Source organism: Neolamprologus multifasciatus, chromosome 23 (assembly GCF_963576455.1).
Source record: "Neolamprologus multifasciatus chromosome 23, fNeoMul1.2, whole genome shotgun sequence".
Lineage (NCBI taxonomy): Eukaryota > Metazoa > Chordata > Actinopteri > Cichliformes > Cichlidae > Neolamprologus > Neolamprologus multifasciatus.
The window spans coordinates 33,048,046-33,070,281 of record NC_140460.1 but is presented as its reverse complement, the minus strand read 5'-3'; the positions used below and the strand labels follow the sequence as shown (position 1 = coordinate 33,070,281).

The 22,236-nt window shown below is 40.1% G+C and overlaps 1 protein-coding gene across 1 annotated transcript; it reads right to left on the bottom strand.

The window, feature by feature from the left end:
* Nucleotides 1-351: 351 nt before the first annotated feature.
* On the bottom strand, nucleotides 352-16,175 carry ndfip2 (Nedd4 family interacting protein 2). The gene is made up of 8 exons (XM_085150921.1): nucleotides 15,921-16,175; nucleotides 10,509-10,743; nucleotides 10,184-10,314; nucleotides 8,643-8,730; nucleotides 8,209-8,333; nucleotides 6,169-6,235; nucleotides 5,980-6,085; nucleotides 352-3,779 (listed from the first exon to the last, which is right to left on the bottom strand). The coding sequence occupies exons 1-7, from the start codon at nucleotides 15,945-15,947 to the stop codon at nucleotides 5,982-5,984; spliced, it is 777 nt and encodes a 258-aa protein (XP_085007047.1). The 5' UTR covers nucleotides 15,948-16,175; the 3' UTR covers nucleotides 352-3,779; nucleotides 5,980-5,981.
* Nucleotides 16,176-22,236: the final 6,061 nt, after the last annotated feature.

The following is a 22,236-nucleotide window of genomic DNA, read 5'->3' as shown; positions in this document are numbered from 1 at the left end:
CACCTGTGGGTGTTCTCACTTTCTGTGTGCGACTCATCTTGAGCAGATATCCTGTGTCAGCTTTCATTCTGGGTAAAGCTTTGTGTGGTGATAAGCAATAAAGATGATAACACAGGCTTTACCTGTCAGATTAGCTCTCAGATTTTTATACTTACTTGGGAAAGCTTTATCCCTGTGAAGCCAGAACCAGGAAATTATACCAAAATAGTCAGAGGGAGAAAAACAAAATGACACTGATGATGTCGAGATCACAGAAACTCAAGTATCTGACAGGACAGTAGCATGTTAACCTGTAAGAGGAACAGTGTAAGTAATACTGCCAAATGAGTTCAAGCAGACGCCAACATAAAATGTAAGTGGCAGACTTTTGAACTTTATTCTCATTTTTGCAACACATTATTTATTTGTCATCATTATTCCAGTTATAATAAATGCATAACAACCGCTTCAGAACATGTTACTTGGACATATTTTGGACAAGAGAAACAGTGTGGCTGCCGCCTCGTTTTTCCCCCTCCTCATTTATATACAAAGAGAAATATTTTGCACTAGATTAATCCTAACATTACCCACTCATTTGGGAGGGAAAATCATGCAGCAGAGCATCAATTCACCAAAAGATCAGAATATTGCTGAAAGAGCCTTTAGTGGGATATAATGAGAGTCGAAAAGATAATTTAAAAAAAGTTTGGCAATTCTCAAGCTGTCACAGTTTAGGCTAAAAGCGATGACACACACACACGCACACACACGCGCACACACACGCACACAAATATTATTTTCAAAAATAAAAAGTGCAAAAGGCAAATTCTCCACTTGGGATGATTTAAGAATTCAATGATGGCTGAAGAAAACCTTTTTCTAAACCCAGATCCAGTTTTGCAGATTCATAAATCATACTGTACAGAAGTTCTTCAAAGTGCAAATATTCTGAATTGGCATAATCTGGTATATACACTTCTTTTTTCTTAATGACAAAAATAATAATTAAACAAAAAAAAAAAAAGTTTATTTTTCTTTGTCCAGTCAGGCTCCATATTCAAGACGCAACAGCGTGTCCCCAGACTTCATCGCCGTCATCGCACTCACTGGAAGTCACAACGTCAGCTAACATTGATTTATTTAAAAAAAAAAAAAAAAAAAAAGAAGAGTCACATCACTGAAACCTTCTCACACCATGAAAAGAAAGAGGAAGAAATCCTAAATGTAATCAGAAAAGCTGAAACCTCAGAGAGATCCGTGTGTTGGCTTTTGTCCGAGTCATGCAGGTCATGCAGAACCAGCTTGTCCAATAACAGCCCTTCACTCCCTGATGTCACAACTGGATCTCAGTCTCTGATGATTAAACTACTCAACTACGTATACTTCATTATCACAGGACCTTACAGCCACAATAATCGTAGGTCATTACAATTGAGTAAATTGCATAAGACTCGTGTATTTCAAGGAGTTTTTCCTCAAGCCTGGCATGTCGCTGCCCTCTATGTAAAACTGCTTATTATCGTTTTAAACTTCAACAGCACCGAAGCAGGAGATGCATACGAGGCCCGCTTTAGGGTCACTTTTTACTGATCTGACCGTAGCAGCCTGAAAACAAACTTTTCCCACCGAGCTCTCGCTGGTTAGTGCCTCTGTAGAAAACAGACACTGTTCTGAAGATGAAAAGGCAGCCGTTTCACTGCTGACCGAGACGAGGTGAACTTGTGCTGTGAAATAGTGAGGGTTGGGTTTTTTGTTATTTTTTTGTTTAACCCAAAAAGAATAAATTAATTAATTAATGAAAGCTTTTCATTTTTCTTTGATTCAAAAATGTTACCAAAAAAAAAAAAAACCAGGCTGAGTAATGATTGTTATTGAAGGGAAAGGAGATTTTAAAAAAAATCAATTCAGGAAATCTGCTGGTGCAAATGTTTCCATCGTTTCTAAGGGAAAGTCGCTGCAATGAAAAACAAGACAAACAAGAAGCTTTTATTCGAGTAATATCAGATGCACCGATATCAGCAGGTAACCCGTATCGGCTGATATTGGCTTTACTGACTGATACCAGGAATATCAGCAGATATTCAGTCGGTCACATGACTCAACCATGGAAAACTTCAAAGTTTTTCTGTTTTTGTTTTTTAAACAGGGAAGCTCTGTTTATGACACAGAACACAGAGGGAAACAGTAAAAGTAAAAACAGTATCAGTATGACTCGTCAATTTATTTATTTATTTTTGAAAAACAACCACTTTGTTTTGCATTTTAAATTTGCTTTTGTTCTCATTCCTTTCCCCCTTCACTGTTTTATAGTTGAATTATTTAGGTTTTCATACTGTAATTAATTGGTGGATAATGCATAAATATCGGTGGCTGTCATTCCCGATATCAGTCAAAAGAGCCAATATTAGCCAATGCTAAGTTTCTGCCAGCACATCTGTTATCTGATATCGTTTTAATAAAAGCTTCTGGTTTGTCATTAAAGGTTTCAAGCTCTTCATCACACATGCAATGTGACATCATCAGTAAATATTTGCCAGTGACTAATATCAGTCCAGAGTGCCGTTATTGCTGATGCTAATTTTTGGCACCTGTATTATCTTAAATTATTATAATAGAAGATTCCAGTTTGCAATTTCAAACACCTTCCATTGGCTCAGAGCCCCAACTTAACTGACTGAAAAAGGGGGGAAAAAGTTATATTATTTATTATATTTTGAGCCAATTCCAGCTAAGCAGAGCTTCGGTGTTCGGTTCTGAGTGCCCTCATAATGGAAACTGTTGCATAAATTTGATTTAAAGAAAATCTGAGATGACGAAAAAGGACTGGCGCTGTCAAACTGCTACATCAGCATTAAATTAAGACTTCATTATAACACCCTAAGCTTAAATAATATGGAATGGCAAAACTAGTGCTTAGTTCAAGCTCAAGAGAAGTTCATGAAACAATCATCAGGGAATTTTTAAACACACCGCTAGTATTATTTTAATGTTTTTGTTAAATAATTAATGTATTTCATGCTACTTTTAACTACATTATTTTAACATTAATGTGCCATGAATTCTATTCATTTTATAATAAAACCATATAAAGTAAACAGTGGTGTGTTTTAAAATTCCACGAGTAACTAAAAAGTCTGTCAGTTTGAATCCTTAATTCCTGTTTGTTTCAAGTGAGACAAACAAGGCAGTGTTGGAGGGGAAATCTGAATATCAAAGTCTCATAATGGGTTTTCACCTCCTACACGTTTTCTATTTTAACATTCCAAATGTTACTTTATAGTCATGAAGGTTTTGTGATTCAGCTTTAAGCTGTTAACACTGCTGTCACCGCATGGCATCACATAAGCTAGCTTAGAACTGCCAAAGCTATTTTTATGTACATCCTACACTGTTTTGTTGTGCTTTGTGAATAAATGTTAACTCTTAAATTCGCCTCAGGCCAGTTTTGTGTGACACATGAGCTGGTCTGGTGTTTCCGTCACATGATCCAAGAGAAGATAGCGTGAAAAGCTTTGAATCAAAGGAAAATGAAGGGGGGGGGGGGGGGGGGGGGGGGAAAAAAAGGGCCAGGGATGAGACGTGATCATCAAAGTCGGATTTTTCAGCTCAGCTCTGAAGCAGCTGCTTCAGAGTGAGCCGTGTTTTACTTTTAATGAAACTGGTAACTCTTTCTCCCTACATCTTTTCCTCCATTCCTTCCCCATCTCCTCTCTTCACTGCAAGGCTCTTTAGTCAGGTCATTCAAGGGGGAGGGAAGGACGTTCACATTGGAATGGAGCGGTGACGGCACGGAGAACCTGGAGGGAATGAATTCCAGTCATTAGGGGCGAACAGTGACAGTTATTTAACATGAGAACATATCTGATCTGCAACTTCCTGTCTGTAAGTGCATCAGTACCACCTTTAAACTGCACATCTGTCCTGATGACCTTTATCTGGACACCATGTTTCTCCCACACTGTACAAACTGGCACTGTCAGGTGGACACTGTAAACATTTCTACACTAAACGTGAGTCGTGAAGCTTCAGCATTCACGACCTTGAACAAAGAACCTCAGGGCTCGTGTGACTATGACTTCCGCTGACTAAATTGTGACACTTCCAAAGATAAGAGATGTTGTGACGTTGGCTCTAGATTTCAGCACATGGTGTAAAACGATCACTGAGGCGTGGTGCAGTAACTCTGTACTGGTCCCGTGTACAGCCTGTGCTTTACTCCGAGTTGTCTACACGCTGCAGCTGTTTACTGTTTAGGCGGTGCCAAAAATATATGGACCAACCAGTTTGTGGGCTACTCTTACTTGTGTTGTTGTTGGCCCTTGAACCAGCCACAGAGCAGACAGAGGTTCTAACATAACCGGCTGAAGTGAACCCAGGAACACACAGAAGTGTCCACTGTTCACTCTATCAGCAGGAGCTGCGTGCTGCTGGGTTTTTGGAGAATGGTGCGTTTTTCTGTTTTTAAATAACGATTAACTGTAATTACATCATGAAAGGATTACCATGAATGGGGCTGTGTCTAATTTTAGAACTGACAAAGATCACCTGAGCTGAAGATAATAGCTATGTGCTGCTTTAAGCTGCGTTTAACTTGGAAAGCAACTCTCCTGTCTCGTTCTCTTCCAGGTACAGATCCTCTGTACGGGTGCAGCTGCTCACCAGGCTTTAATTCGGCAAAGTGGCCAATAGACTATGTGCACGTTAGCATATGCTACTTCCGGTGCGGAAACTCCTGTGGGGAGCTTTGTTTCCGGTGTCCTGTTCGCGCCTTGTTTACGGTCCAAAACAAGTTAAGCAAATGAATGAATCAAGCGGCGATTTACATTTCTATAGATGTCTTGGGCATTTACCCAATATATCTGTAAATGATGTTCATCGACTTGTTGATATTTTTTTCCCTCGCGCCTCAGAGCAAAAGAGAAAAGGGATTCAAATGTTATATTTCTCAGTATCTGTAAACAGCGGTCCCTCGTTTATCGCGGGTGTTATGTTCTAAAACTAACCAGCGATAGGTGAAATCAAGTAGCCAATTTTATTTTTTGACGGTGCAGAACGGTTTGTGGACATCATGGACATACAGTACTGCAATTCAGAGTCACACTGCTAGCGATCGATGCAGTGATTCTGCACTGTACAGGGGAGACGTCACGGAGGAGATCGTCTGCAGCTATCAGGACGCAGGACACAATGTGATGTAAAAAAAAAAAAGTAAAAAAAAAAAGCATGCAAACTTGCACTAAAAAATCCGCGAAACACCGAGGTGAAAGGTGAACGCGTTATAGTGAGGGACCACTGTAATTGTGAAGGTAAGTGTACTTGACTAGCTGACATCGACATAACGGGGAAACATCTGGTTTGACTATTGTTCACCTGTAGTTTGAATGCTGAACATTTGCCTGTTTAAATCATAAGACCAGTCACTATACAGAGATGTGCTTCTGAATGTGGATGATGTATCTTCTGCTGCAGTGATGCAGTTCTGCTTGTGTTGAGTGATGTAAACAACTGATTTTTCAAGTTTTGGACATGATTTTGGAGAATATCTTCACAGTAGCGATTGACCGCAAAGTAAAGCTACCGGAAATGTACAACCCCACATCCGGTCTCAAACCAGGAAGTTAGCATTTTCTCGTGCATAGGGTCTATCAGCAGCAGCGAGGTGCTGAGACACATGTCACGAGTCTTGGCTGGGTTATTCGTTCATTCATTTCCCACAGCTCACAGCCACAGGGGAAAAAAACTCGGCATGTAGGTCGACCAACAGTTCCGCTGACACGCCACGTCTTTACCACAGCCTCCTGTCAGCTCTGCGCCTACCACATTCACGAACGAGACCCTGAAAGACTCTAGTCCTGAATTCATCTCATCAAACCTCCCCAGTTTAAGCTGGAGCTGTAAACCAAACACCTAGAAAACAAATGCAGATCTGAACACTTCACATACTGAAAAACTCTGATCCAGTTGAACAGAGCCAGCTCAATACAAAGATTTTGATACCTTTAGTAGAGGAAGAAGAGGCGTGTTCTATGAGATGTGGCCATGTTCTCTGACATGTTGCGAACTTTTAGATAGTTCACGAAACCTCTGAAGAACAGCAGGAGACCTGTGGGAGAGAGAATCATGAAGTCACTCTGACACGGAGGCTTTTTGGCTTTTAGGGAAGATTACTGACTGCAGCGCACTCACCGAGCAGCAGGAAGATCCACCACAGCCAGTACTGACCGTTGAAGTAGCCAGTGAAGTAGTCTGAGAACTGGACACACACAGGAAGATAGAGTTTGGCTTTAGTGTTATCAGAAGAAAACAATTGCTGTGTCTAATTTGCTCTTTATACAAAGTGACGCTCTCTCATAAAGTCCATTAAAAAATACAAATCCCACATCGATGAAGCCTGACCAGCAGTCATGTGCTCTCACTCTATAGATAAAAAAACAGTTATATGAGGACTGGGGATGGTATGAAACCGGCTTACTTTGACTATTTTAAAATGAAATATTGCTAAATGTGTTGTGTGGAAAAGGACAGCTGTGTATAAACAGGGCAATCTCTGGAAACAGAAATATGACATTAAAAAAAAAAGTCAAACCTCAAGGTCACCCTAACACACACACACACACACACAGACAGGTAACAGCATGAGTGTGCAGACATTAACACAGGATGCAGTTAGCATTGTTTTTAAGTGTGTTTAATGTCCCCCTGTGACTTCTTCCGCAGCAGCAGCTGCAGTTCTATCAGACGCCCAAATCAGACTCGCTCTCGATATCTCAACCTACAACAATGAGATAGGAAGCGCGGGCGTCGCAGGTCCTGAGCTTACTCTGAACAGCTCTCAGGGCTCTGCTGGCCTCTTGGCCACGTCATTCCTGGGGGAGGTTTTTTTAATCCCAGTGAGACTTTTGACCTTCACAAATGAAAAGATATAATAATAACAACAAGACTCTGCAAACTTCAAAGACATATGCAAAGGAAATGAAACATCACAAATACCACCACCAACTTGAGAGCTGCAGCTCCCAACTGATATAATAATGCTCCTTCTACTGCGAGCACAATTAAACTCTTGCCTGTAGACCACATTAGACTTAGTCTTTGTCAACCCAACTGATGAAACTTCCAAACAACAAAGAATATTACAGATTTATGTCAATCTTTCGCGTTTCAAAGCCAGTACATCAGAATGACTGAGGATGCAGATCAGCAGGTCGTCTGCTCAGTAACACGAGCTGATTGTTTGCCAGAGGCTGGTAATGGTATGAACACTGTATGAGCCTCTGCAGTAGTAGTAGTTGTGCACAGAGGAGCAGAGCGTATGACATTGCCATTTTCCCCCCGTTACCTACTAACCTTGTGTTTAACATCAAAGGGCTATGAACTCTGGGTAACTCCCTTAGACAAACTATGCAGGAATGCTGATTTGGAGAGAGTGCATAAAGGACTCAGAGTGTCTGATAGAGAAACCTCATTTAGTTCACGGCTTGGCAGCAGTACGGTCCAAAGCCCTCAAGGTCAAAGTCTTTGGGTCTACGACACTGAGACTCGTCCCCAAAAAGCTAATCCTGTAGCACTGCTCAGAGGTTCACGTGGTTGTATAGGAATTTCTTTTATCTATGTATTGATCACATTATTTTATTGTATAATGCCTCGGTGCCACTAGATTTTAACATGTCTCACACTCATACAGTTAGACAGATGGTGGGGGTCTGGTAAGGAAGTTGGGGAAAGCAGACAACTCCACAGGAAGAATCTTTTCTCTCTTTGAGGACTCTGGGAGGGAGCAAGGGAGTGTGAAACTTAAGGTGTGAAACAGCTGTGTGCTGCCTTTTTGTTCCTGGATAAGGTATTTAACTGAGAGCCATGCTAGGCTCAGTGAGACTCTGCTGACCGTCTGCCCCACGATCATGCAGGCTCTCCACCAAGCTTGGTTTTCTGTTCTTTGTTTGTGATTAAAGGACGTTAGCTACCGCTCACCGCTTGTCTGCAGGCTTTTTTAATGGAAAACATCCACAACATAGTGTAGCTGTGGGAGAATAATATTCAAATGTTCAGTAATGGCTCCATTCTCATTCACTTAGATATAAGTAAAAAAAAAAAACAAAAAAAAAAACGCACAGATTCTTTCCAAGATTGCTGCTGAGTTGCCCAACTTTTCGTTAAACCCTGATCCTCGTGTGTAACACTGACCTCATCGTTCAAACACAACAAACAAACAGTGGAAAAACATACCCTCACAATTAGAATCCACTTGATGAGGGAAAGGCCGAAGCCGCAGATGGCCCCATAGCGCCCTGCAATGGTGTTGGTCAGACAGAACGACAGGCAGAACCCGATCCAGTTGAACAGGAAGGCCACTGAAGGAACATCAGGAAGACTTGTTTTTATTTGGGCATCTAAGTGACTTTTATTTTGAAATCAGCAGTGGATTTTTTTTAAATTATGTTAAAAATCTAAAAGTAACAACAGTCTCAGTGGATTTGAGCGTCTCTCTAAATGTTTATCCACTGAATTATGAGTGAGACTTGAGGGTTAATTCATCTGTTATCAGCGAGTCATGTGCTGTTTTACGAGTGTGTTGCAATCTGGGCAAAGCAAACAGCGCTGCTACCAGGTCTCTTTACTTTGCACATAAATAAGCAAAGAAAAGAAAACACGAGACTCACTAAAAAAGGCCAACATGAAGATCCCGTCGTTACCCACTCGGAGCTGATCGGCGTCACTGAAGTCGTCTCTGGGAGGGAAGTCATCATCCTTACACGGACACACAGACGTACAAATGTTATATTATTTTAAAAGTCATAATGTATTTTGGAATTAGTAAGTCACCTTAACAATAACCTTTAAAGTGCTGATATAACGTGCTCAGAGCATAAATTCAAGTTAACTGAAATGCAGTTTTACTTGTTCTGAATGGGAAGACTCAGAGCTGGTAGAAATAAAGCCTTTCAGCATTTATTTTGGTCCCGGGTGTCACATGCGTGGGGTAGTCAAGACAAACATTTTCTGGTATGCTTTGAGGTAGGGGTGGGCGATATAAACAATATACGATAGAAACGATATAAATTTGGCCAACGATAGAGATTTTGACTATACCGCTCTTTCGCGATAGCGCATGTTGATGATGTCATCAAGCTGCGCCTGTTTTGGTCGAAAGCATCGCAGTGGCTACAACCATTATCATCTGCAAATTATGCCGACAGTCATAGCAAAGAGATGAAGCACTTGTGAAATATGCGGAAAGCCAAAAACTGCGCTTCCTCCACTTCCGTAACATTGATTCATTAATGTTGAATTCTCTCGCAGCTGTTCTATTCCCATGTTGTTGCAGGATATTAATAACTAACCTCGTATTGTTGATGAATGATCTCAGTTGTTCTCCTGACTGAAGTTTGCCCCGTGTATAGCATCCTGCTATGTGATTGCATTTGTTCCTAACCACCAGAATCCCTCACGCTAACTTTTATCGAGTGGAAGAAAAGTTGGGGTTCATCCTCCAGCTTCACTGTGCTAATGTTAGCATAACATACATGGTACATTATATACCAGGTAGTCCAACTTCAGTAACCCTGCAAATGCCACTGCTGTTTAGTTTTCTGTCTTCATTTATGTCAGAAGTGGTAGCAGAGCCGTACGTTTTAATTAGTTTCAAAAGTCTCTCAGTCAGAACATGGTATGTCATGTTTTTAACTCTTTAAACTCTTTAACTCTCGGTGTTCGTTTGACTTTGGGACCTGAAATGGATGGAGTTTTGGACCCACATTACTCCGCGAAGCTCCTCACTACGGCAGCCGTAATGCTCTGACAATCCATCAAGCAGTGCGGCTTACCAAAGTTGTACTAAAACATTTTTTAACAGATTTCTGCACGCAAAAATCGGTTTGAGGTCAGTAAGCACAACCAGAATTCATACATAAGGCACAATCTCGATTTTTGAGAATATTAAAGGATTTTAAGTGTGCCTTATAGTGTGGAAAATACGTTATACAGAAGAAAAGAATATATCGCTATATATATCGTTACCGCACGTGCTTCAAATTATACCGCGATATGAATTTTAGGCCATATCGCCCAGCCCTACTTTGAGGTGAACCACACCCAGACCAAAGACCAGTAACCACAAGAATGTTTCAGTGGAAGGACTTTAACCCAAGAATAGTAAGAGGGGATCTGAGAGGGGCGACCGTGTGTGAGCAGGGCTCCTTACCCGTGGCATCACCTCCACTGCTGAGGCAGCCATGGCAGCTGCTTTGGCCTTCTCTGCTTCATCGTATGTGGGCAATGAGGTGGCAACGCTGTAGGGTGGAGGCACAGGGAAGTCACCTCGGAAACTAGTCTCTGTTGAGAGAGAGGAGGAAAAGAGTAAGAAAAGGACAGAAAGCACGCAGGATCAAAGCGGAGCTGAGCACTTCCTATAACGCTCTGAGACCGTCCTGAAAACTAAAGTGATTCAAAGCTACAAACACTCCAAACAGTCACCACAGAGCTGCAATCAGACCAAACTCTGTGTGTAATTAAAGTCAAATTAGTACCAGGTGGTGCTGCAGCATTTGCTCCCAAGTCGATGGAAGCGTATGGAGGTGGTGCTGTGTCCACTGCCTCCCCCTGAGTCCTCACGCCCGACGCTTCCCCTGCCGCGGGGACTGGGGTCGGGCTCACCTGAGTCTGACTCTGGTCCTGGCCGGATGTGCCGGGCTGGGCTGTGGCAGAAGTGCACGGCTGTGGCTCGCTGGCGCCGGCCTCCGAAGAGTCGTCCTCATTGTGCAACTGAATATAACAAGAAGCAGATCATCAGCCAAAACCAATGCTGCTGCTTGAGGGGAATGCACACATGCACACACTCTCGTCCTACATCTCTGAAAGACTTGAGAAGAAAGCACCAGAGTGTTGGCAGTTTCAAAGTCTGAAAACTCCAATTCCTCTGACTGCATGAAAACAGCTGCTACTCGACTGAAATAACAAACCAGAAAGCAAAAGATTTCAATATTAAAGAGTCGGACATTTGTAGTGCTTGCTGTTATATATATATATATAATATTCAGGCTGAATGAGTGGGTTGGTGTGGGCGTATTTACAGCAGATGATTATTTTTCCTCCATGAAGCTTCTACATACTGTTGGTAATTTTATCTTTGCTCTTAAAGTTCAAAAAGAACCTGGAGATGGCTGTCTTAACACAGTTTAGTTTCAACCATTAGTAACAATTATGAGACATTTTACTGAACAGTCAGAATCATGTTGATTAAAACCTATTCTTGCTTTAATTTGTCTTTAATCCTGGTCAGTATTTAGAGATCCCAGATTATTAGCTGACCTCGGTACTGTGGTTCCCAAACTCTGGTTTCGCTCTCAAAGGAAGGCCCAAAGTTGGGAAGCTATGGCCAGTCTAAACAAAAAACACGCACCAATAGCAATGTACGGACAAGTTAGTTGTTGTATCAGTCAGGTAAACATAAACAAACAATCTGAACATGTATGTTTCAGTCTCATTTTGAGTGCTCTAGGTTGTTTTCAAATATAAGCTTCTGACAGAAGAAGTTGTCAGTGTAACACCAGAGTACTTGTAGAAAAATCAAATAAGCTCAGCGAGCTGTGAAACAACAGGGGTAAACAAAGTGTAAAAAGGACATGTTTTTTGGATTCTGTCTCACTAATAAAGGTGAGGCGGTATGGACTATTTGCTGGAAAGTTGTGGCTAAAGGGGGCAACACTTCAAAGTGGATTTTTTTTACTTTTTGGTGACTTCAAAAAAGCAGCAAATGCCAGTCCTCCAGAGAAAATGTATGGAGTCAGGATGTTAAATCCGTGCATAGCTACTAGTTTTCTAACTAAAATGAAAATTTAGAGTAATCAACTAGTGTAAAAGTAAGAAAACACCCAGAGTGTGTGGCTAACATTAGCTCTGATAGCACTACAAATTTAATATTGGGCACATGTGAGTTAGTTTTGACACTGCATACATACAAACAATCCAAAAACAGCTACACTATGCTAAGTGTATGTTCCATCTTGCTTATCACTTCACATTTATGTATGTTAGCACTGGGAAGCATTGCCAGGGCTCCCACACCACTGCTTCGGAACATGATGGGTGCTGACATTAATAATTAGTTATGCCTTTAGCCCTTTCAAAAACACAGATAAAGTTATATACTGTATTACCCCAGTGAAATGTGATTACCACTATATAGGAGACTTTCTTAGTAGTGGCAGGTTCCATTATTCTTGCTTAGTTCTAATTCCTTAGCTAAGCATTACAGATTAATCCTTGGTCTTTACCCTTTGGCATCTGTCAGAGCTGTACTCAATGAAAGCTAACACAATCTGAACCCTAAAAAAATGAACTGCTACAGTATGTAGAGGCTTAAGAAATGTTCAATTACAGTGATATCCTTAGCTTGCATGTAAGGAGGAGTAAAATGAGTAAGAGCAGTACGATTTGCCCTAAGCAGAATGTTTGACACAGCAAGCACAGATACATAAAGCCACATCAATATGTCAACAGAGGAAGGTCTCTGGAAAAGTGATCTACATGTAATAAGTTAATGACAGACCACGCGACATCTGAGAGGGTCATCTACAAGCCTAAGCAGATTTTTTTTGTCAGGTCTTAGAGCCAAACACCTTCTGAAATTACAGATGATGGTTACAGTATAACCGAGAGGGAATCGCCTCCGCCCCTCTGTTCCAAAAGGACATCCATGAGAAAGTTCAATCTAGACAGCTCCTGGCCAAAGGCATAAGATTGTAGTTTTAGAATTAACTAAACTACATGTAACTTTAAGGACAGTGCTACGTGACCCAGGATTGGCAGGATAACCTGACAGACTCATTGTGCGTCAGAATGCTGATAACCCAAAGAATAACAAAAGCTGTCTCAAGGTGGTTAAGCAAGTTTAGCTTGTTTAAAGTCTAAGAACAAATTCCCTAAGAGCACAGTAAAGTGCTTGTAATCAAAGAGGCAGAACCACAGGAAAAACACTGATCTAAGTTGAGATGACAACTGTCACAATAATCCTCAGTTCTTGATTTTCATCATCAATATAATTATTGTAATAGCAATAGTTTGGGTGGATCACTATACCGCTGTTCTACAGGACCGTGTTTATATTAAAAACAGCAAAGCAATCGAAGGGTCCTATATATTTCCACTGGTCACTTTGCACGTCAGTGGTGACGTCACCACAGTTCTGTATCTTTTATACCAGCGATGATATAAGAGAAGTGAAAACCAAGAAGTGAAGAAATTGCAGGCTTTTTTCAAAAGATTTTCCTCAAAAAGACAAACTTGCAACATTTCTCTGTATGTTTCTGTACTGATAGATCATTTAAATAGTGGTAAAAATCCCCACAATGGTCAACTCATGTCTTCAACCTGCAAACAAACTCAAGAAGCACATCACCCACCTGAAACGACACCATGGACCAGCAGATTTAATGATAGTTTTGTTGTATGGTGCCATTTACTAGGGTGAGAGCCCAAAACGCCCATGGCCCACTAATGTTTAGGTCCAATCCCCTTGTTGAACCTTCATAATGCGTAAATGGAACTGCAATTTGCCAAAAGTCAGTTGGAACCTCATTTGTCACATATGAATATTAGGTGGGACAGCCATGCCAAAAACAAAAAAAAACCCCAAACACAAATCTAGTATACTGCGTGCTGTATTTTCAGCAACTTAAAATGAACTCAACATACGAAAGTATGATGTTAAAGACTAAGCTTACAAAAAGTACAATTATTGATGAGATTATGATCTGTGTGATTGACACAATCTTGAATTTAATTTTAAATGATCACAATCGTCAGTAAACAGTTACAGTGATACATTTAGTTGGGTGAATTGGTATGCTGTTCTGCTGACTTGTGTTGATCTAATAGGCAATACAATACGCTTGCCTCTAATGTTTGAGCCAGATACATTCACCAAGTTTACAGTTAGCAAGAGCAGATTGGTTTGATGTCACTGCAAAGCTTGAGGCAGTTTGGGTTTGACATTCAGCTTCATTACATGTCAGATTTATCAATTAGAAATATTGACTAAGCATGTGCCGATATCAGATTTTTACTTTAGGATTGTAAAGGTTTAAAAAAAAAAATTACAAACGCAGCATGTCATGATTTTCACTTCATGATTATTGTACTGAAAAAAAAATCCTGATTAACAAAATAATTGCTTTATATGTAAAAAGTTGGAAGAAAAAAAAAAAGGCGGCAAATTTTAGTTGCCTTGTGACGCTTGAAGCTATGCAAGTTTTCATTTGAAACTCATTTTGACTCTGCGTCAGCAGGACTGAATTCCACAATTCTGATAATCTGCTTAAAATGATGTTTTTGAAAGGTGAATCTACCATTTGAAACCTTTTCCATGAAGTAATGGTGGTTTTCGAACAGTGGTAAAACACCGCGACAAACAGGGGAAACACCCTTTGTGATAAGTAATGATATCACGCAAGTTGAAAAGCCAGAGGTGACTAACGAACCTAAATAGCTTCTTTAATAAGCACAGTCACAGTGAAATCTGTTGGTTTACCACACCGATAGACTTCTGAAAAACTAAGATCTTGGCCGTCCCAACCGACTTTTGAACCTCCACCAGCGCTGGGTCAGCAAACAAGGCAGGGAAGTGAATGAGCGGCCGACGACTGGCTCAGAATCAAGGACAAAGCATAACTGCACCCCCACGCAAGCACAGGGGATTACATAAGATCTTAACAACATAGCCACAAGCCTCCTCATGTGTCCAAATACACCCGAACCTCACAGCAGCAGTGCCCCATACCTGTAGTATTATTTAGAAAGGAAACAGAGCAAGAGATGACAGTGTAGGCATACTGTGATGAACACTGTTTTTTTTATTAGTATATTTTTTTGTTTGTTTTCACAAACCACAATATCAGATAACTTATCCGTTTGGCCACATCCAAACCATCCTTGAGAATCCACTGTATTGTGCTAGAGTTTCAAAAAAAAAAAAAACCCCAAAAAAAAGGAACTTTGTGTGAATCGCTGCTTTGTTCAGGGCTGAAAAGTTAAAAAGGACATTGCTGATTTGCCTTGGCTCATACCAAATGCTGTGGGATTATCAGCCATAATACCAGAATACAAGGCACAAAGCATACTTTATCTCCCAAGGTTCATAGCTGACTCCAAAGTTTTACCAACACTGCTGTTACAATACATTAACAGGAACAATACATTAAGGAACAAACTCAACATGCTTAGACCAGTTCAACCAAAGAAGCCATACTCTGAGGCTGGCATCCATTAATGTCTTTGACTAACAGTAGTAGCATTAGTTTTTCCCTGCATTACTATAGAATTTTATAATTCTGCGACGACATAATATAAGTCATATTTCTAAAAAATTAGTTCGTTAACACTTATTTGTCGCCGTCATTCCTTTCTCTTGATTCGTACCAGCCCTTTAAGCTGCGGTTTAAACCGGGAATACAGCTTAAAAAACATACAACCAGACAGGAAAAAAAGGCCCTCTTGCCACATTTAATATGAGCCAGCTACTAAATCCCTATGCTAACCACTTAACTTACAGCTAAGCTTCTCAGAATTTATGCTGCCAAAAACCGTGTAACTACACTTTTGTTTTAATGTACACATGTAACTACAAGTTAGAGAGTGTATTTTATGTGTGTAACGCTGTTAAAAGCATTTTCACTTAAACGGCCTTCGTGACTACTCTTGGCTGGCCAGCTAACGGAAGTGGCTAATCAAAGGCTGGGTACCATAGCAAAACCAATTTAGGGGAAAAACACAACACTTGTGAAAGTTTGCTTTTTTTTTTTACGGCTTTTTGTCTGTCCCACATAACGCATTTTAAATAGTCAATACAAACAATAAGCATTCATTTTTTTGGCAAGGGCCTGGTGCCTGTGACGGGTGGCAGGCCGAGCTATCAAACGGTGTTTTGATCAGCTTCCACTCACCACTTGGTATCGGCTCGCTGGGTCCATCTTCGACAAGGTTCAGCTGGCTAAACGAGCCAGCCGGTGAGAACTATCAAAAAAAATAAGACTTGGGTTTACTCCGATGTGTGAGTCACGGGCAAGAGATGTAGATTCCAGAAACAACACTGAAGAACCGGATTCTGAGCGATGAAAGAAATGGCTACAACCTACAATGCATTCACAGAAAAATACCGTTCTGTGTAAAAACCTTCACCCACTTTCAAGCTAGTCTAAAGATGTCACACTTCCGGTTAAATATTTCAAACTAAAATGTATATAATCAGTATTGCGCATTAATGTTATTATTAGTATTATCTTTGCTGTATTCATCAATGCATATATGATCTTCTACTTATCTAATTTACCTTACGTTTACACCTAAGCTTTAAGAGTTATTATTATTATTATTATTATTATTATTATTATTATTATTGATGACAACCATATATTAACATTATATTTTCATTGTAAGTATAAAAAAGGTACAATTAATATAATATTAATATCTAATGCACTTGGTTTCTATCCGCGCTTGCTTTCATCTGAATTGTTAGGCAGTTAATCTGTTAGAAATTCCTGTGAATGTGATGTGTTACTGTCTTTTAATATTATTCAGTTCATAACGTTTTAAGATGGCTGTTCTACTGTCTGTTTTACTTTTTCTGTACCACTTCAGACGACCGTCAACGCTCGCTAGACGCTTTATTTTGAAGGCGACTTCCTCTTGTTCCAATTGTCGTTCGACCAATTGACTCCTTCCTCGGTGGGTTGATCTCAGATTTCCAAGGATTGAGAAAGGGTGATGACGCAAATACAAAAATAAATAAATAAATTTGACGAGAGAAACCACTAGGTGGAGCCAAATTCCTCTTTTAATCTCTGAACCACAACGACTCATTTCCATCCATAAAAAACACCAAAATTTTAACACCATCCTGTTGCATGGTGAACATAAAATCCCTGGAAACCTTATTGCTGCAGTTTAAGAAGTGAGATCCCTCCTTGTTTAACACAAATAAGCAGGCCCTGAGCTATCAAACACCCCTATCAATAATATAGATATCACCTCTGGTATTGGTATTGCATCGATACTGGAGCAATAGGAGCGATACTTTGTTTCAATCCTCTACGTTTAATACACTGAATTGTGTTAAATAAATTGTTGTTATTGGTGAGTCAATCATCAATTATGACACACTGGTCTCCCTTACATATACTACATAAATATCGGTATTGGTATTGGCATTACTGACTCTGTACTTACTTGGTATTGGATCGATACCAAAATTTGCAGTACTGCAAAACACTATCAAACACACGCAGAGAGCAACCTCAGATAGATTTGACCCCCTTTGCTCCAGGCTGGGAGTGCATTTAGACAGCTCACTGTCTAAAAGAAACATTCCACTATCCCCACCATCAAAAATCATGTTAAAATATATGTGTGTGGATATGAGCAGAGGGGAGGCGGGGTAAACTCTTTACCTCCATTCTCAAGTTTACTCATGGTCATGTGGTCTCGCCTCCCCAGCTAATCCTGGATCAGCATTGGATTGGATCAGTGCATAACAGGCTCTGTTTGATACCTCTATCAATGCAAGTGCTGGAGTTTCAAGGATAAAGCACAAACAGCTTCAGATACTGTTGCAGGGTGACTTAAAAGCAGTAGCTTGGTCTCTCGTAGAAGCCTAACAGACCAGAAGGCATCATTAAAACAGAGCACTGAGGACAATTTGAGTCCAAATCCTCTTTTGATGCATTGTTAATAGATTTTTTTTTCCCCTCTCCAAACTGCTATACGTGCATTTTCCCTCCACACGTATCATTTTTAACCCAAGTGACTGGCTCTGCTGCACTTAACTCCACATCACTACATCTGCCCTGATCTGTTGCATTATTACATCATTGCTGGATCTGCCACAAAAAAAAGCAAAAAAAAGGTTAAACAGAGCGAACAAAGAAGGCACGGATTGGTATTGATGAAAGGCTCTTCTTGAATTAAATATTAATCCCATTCGCTAAGAAGAGGGATTATTGTAGTACATGTATCAGTTAAGCGACTCATGCTGAGAGAGAAAGGGGATGGAGAGAGTGGGAGAGGTTGGAGAAACTTGTGAAAAAGGGAAAAAAAAGAGGGGGGGGGGGGTGTAGAAGCATCATAGAGGTTTGGGCCCCGTGCAAGGCCATTAGCAGCGTTAAGGATTGAATTTGCAGCAGTGATGGATGAGTTCTTGTCTACACCTTTACTGCAGCAGCAGACCTGCATGAGAGCGAAAAACACTGGAATTCATTCGCCCAGCTCGCTGTTAGAACCCCACTTTTAGAGTCAATAACAGCCCTTCAGGACATCCATCACTGACACACACCCACACCTACCCACACACACACACACCACCATCCCCACCGCCGCTGCACAGTTGGGATGTTGTTACTTGGCAACATCATTTCAAGGTAAATAGGTGCTATAAAAAGGTGTTATATAAAGAAACAGTGGGCATCTCTGTCAGATACTGCAGCTTTTCAGCGTGGCAGAGTCCCTCTCATGCCCCTGAAAGCTTTGCTGTTTCACTGGAGGTGAGCACTTTGTTAGATGCTGATGGAATCGTGCATCACAAGGGGAAGACATCTGTTTAGATTCGCGAGGATACAAGCAGCAATTTAATTGCCAAGCTGCCGTGCATTTGGGGCTGAATTTGCATTTTATGTGTGGAGAAGTGGCAATACAGGAAGGTTTTAATATACTTCCAAATACGATGTATGCACTGTGAGAAGAATTGTTCATAATTCTTGAGCATATTTCATCTGAGGAACGCAATGAAAGTTATTTACAGGGTTGTGGGGTGTGTTTGTGTGGGAGGGAATCTAAAAGGCGACTCAAACAACAATTTAAAATTGTGTTATCTAAACTTGCCAAGTAGGAGAGAAGATACATTCCTGTAGGTGTAAAACCACTGTTAAAGCCACAGCTAAAACTCCTGAGGTGCATTTAAGCAAAGACTCTCCATTAAACTTCTGTGTTTTAAAATGTGCAATAGGTTATTAATAAAATAGACATGACAGGGAACACAAAGAGATTCAGACAATTTGGTGGGCTACTTACTAAACTCAGAGGATAGAAACAAAGTATCAGTCCTATCGTGCTACAATCATTCCGATACCAATACCAACGTTGGTATTGATACCATTTGGATTGATTTGCCCATCTTTAGGGCCCACCCAATCATAAATGTTCAATTTAACCAACAAACTAGAGAGAGTGATGTATTTCCTTGAACATGTGATTCCAAAAACATGAATAACACAGGCTGTTGACTGTAACTTGCTAAGGCCAAATTATAGGCCTTAATTTGTAAAGACTGATGTGTGACCCACCTGCACTTGTAAATAAAGTTCAATACAATAGGAGTAAATTTGGGTCACAGTAATGAGTAATATCACAAACTAACCACCTCTTATTACTAGACTGAATTCATTTTTATAGAAATGAATACATTTATATAACTATGTAACTGCAGATACTTGTAAGCAGAGATGGGCAGTAACGCGTTACTTGTAACGCGTTACTGTAATCCGATTACTTTTTTCAAGTAACGAGTAAAGTAAGGGATTACTATTGCAAAAACGGTAATTAGATTACCGTTACTTTCCCGTAGGAACGCTGCGTTACTGCGTTACTAAAACCGTGATTTTCTTGCGAGAATGTCTCATGACAGTGACGTAAGCGAGTGCGACGTTCGTGACAACAGCTGTGTGCAGATCAACAATGGATCATATATCGAGTGCAGAGAGAGTATGAGCGTGCAGCGTTTAAAGCGTGGAAGTACTGACCTTACTTGGAGTTTGATTCCGTAAAAAGCGACAAAAACATTAGTGTCCGTTGTGCGTGGGAAGAAAACTTCTTTTTACAGCGAAAAAAAACCCCCCTAAACTTCCAAGCAAGCACCGAGTAGCTACGTTGTAATGAGAAACTCACAGAGAAACTGCGGTATCCTTCCACTGACCGCTGCACACCTGCACCAGGATAAACCTCCGCCTACCCCACTCCTGCTTTACAGGTGAAAATAGAGCAACAGGACGCTAGTCTTTGACTTTATTTATTTTCTGCTGTGTTTTACTTGCATCTATTTGAAAGAGTGAGTGTAAACACAAAAAATAAATAAATAAATAAATATATATATATATATATATATATATATATATATTTATTTATTTATTTATTTATTTATTATGTGCTGGAATGTGCAGAAAATAGGTTTAAATATTAAACTAATTTCTTCCAGTCAGAGAATGGTGCATATAATTAAAATTTTGCTTCATGCATAAAGTTAAAAGATTAAAACTAATAAAACAAGTTTTAAAAAGAGACTTTTCCATTTGATTACATTTTGTATGATGGATTATGTAGAAAAAGTAGAATTGGGCTGAAAGATCTATCGCTTTAGCACCTATTCAGGTTGTAAATCATGTTTTTAAAAAGTAACTAAGTAACTAAGTAACTAAGTAATTAATTACTTTTGAAAATAAGTAATCAGTAAAGTAACGGGATTACTTTTTGGGGGAAGTAATCAGTAATTAATTACTGATTACTTTTTTCAAGTAACTTGACCAACACTGCTTGTAAGTAATTTCAATGTGAATTTCTGTTAATACTGTAGCTCTTCTAGGATTGTGTGCAGTACCTTTGCACCGCTCCACACTTTGGCAATTCACTGCTCTGACATGTGGCGCTAACTTTGGTAAAAGTACTGAGAATAATGACAGTACAGTTTTGGTTTTGATATAAAGCTTTTTTACCTGAATACTCAGAGAGCTGTATACAACTTCCCTCATTCACCCTTGGGTGAATGAGGGAACTTGGGTGAATTACATGCTTCCCTCATTCACAAGGGTGAATGAGGGAAGTTGTATACAGCTCTCTGAGTATTCAGGTAAAAAAGCTTTATATCAAAACCAAAACTGTACTGTCATTATTCTCAGTACTTTTACCAAAGTTAGCGCCACATGTCAGAGCAGTGAATTGCCAAAGTGTGGAGCGGTGCAAAGGTACTGCACACAATCCTAGAAGAGCTACAGTATTAACAGAAATTCACATTGAAATTACTTACAAGCAGTGTTGGTCAAGTTACTTGAAAAAAGTAATTCTGCACCTAAGTTCCATCTGTCTAATAATACCACTCTGATGCTTATTAGGAGCAACTTGGGATTCAGTATCTTGGTATCCAGACTGGCCCAGGCAGGGGTTGAACCACCAACCTTCGGATTAGTGGATGATCGGCTCTAGAAAGTGAGCCCGGGCTGGTATTTGACTTATTTGACTTACTTTAAAGGTATTGTAGGAAATGCTGTTTTGAAATTTCACCACCTGGGGGCAGTGTTTGACCAGAAATTTCTAGTATTTTTTGCCCATTCTGGTTGTAAGACACAAAAGGCAGTGTTTGGCGTGAGAGTAGGGGGGATGACGGTGCAGTGGTTAGTGCTCTTGGCTCAGTGTTGCTTCACTGACTGAAAGTACTGAATTTCAACCTCCTAGTGGGCTGGCACCTGAGTTTGTAGAGAATTTTGACTGTAAGAAGCAGAAGAAAATGGTTTGATCTAAGAACTATGAAAAAAAATCCAGTTCCAGTCACCCTGTTATTTTCTTTTAGTGGCCCTAATTTTTCTTTTACATGCTTCCTGCAGAGACATGTATTGTAAGTTAATTGAGGATAACAGGGAAGGACTGGCGACCTGTCCCCCTAAGCTTGATGACAGCTGAGAAGCCATTGCTCCTACCTGGTATTTGCATGAACTCACCAGTCTAAAAGAAACATTGTGCATTTTTTTGGTGCTGACTGTGGCAATGACCAACATTGTTTATTATTGTCTCCTTACTTCAGACAATGAATCGTAATTAACAATAATTCATACGCTTCCTGCTGTTGTGCCACATGTATAAACGCGCACAACTCTTTTGCTGTGGGAGCTCCTCAGAGGAAAGACTCCTACAAACAGTTGTAAGCAAACAGCTCATCAGCTCCTCTTCTTTTGTCAAAATCACATTGCACACCCACATGTGTCTCTTTTAATAACATTTGAATACAGCTCTGTGTGTGTGTGTGTGTGTGTGTGCGTGCGCGCAAAGTACAAACTAGCCTGTATTATGTACACGCATTACAGTTTTTACCTATTGAACCACTGATTCTCTGACTTCCATGTAATCCAACTTCTTACCTTACTTACATAATGTATCACATTTATAATGTTTGCATCAGTAACCTGGTTACTGAAATGTGATTCTTACTCAGCAGTGTGGGAA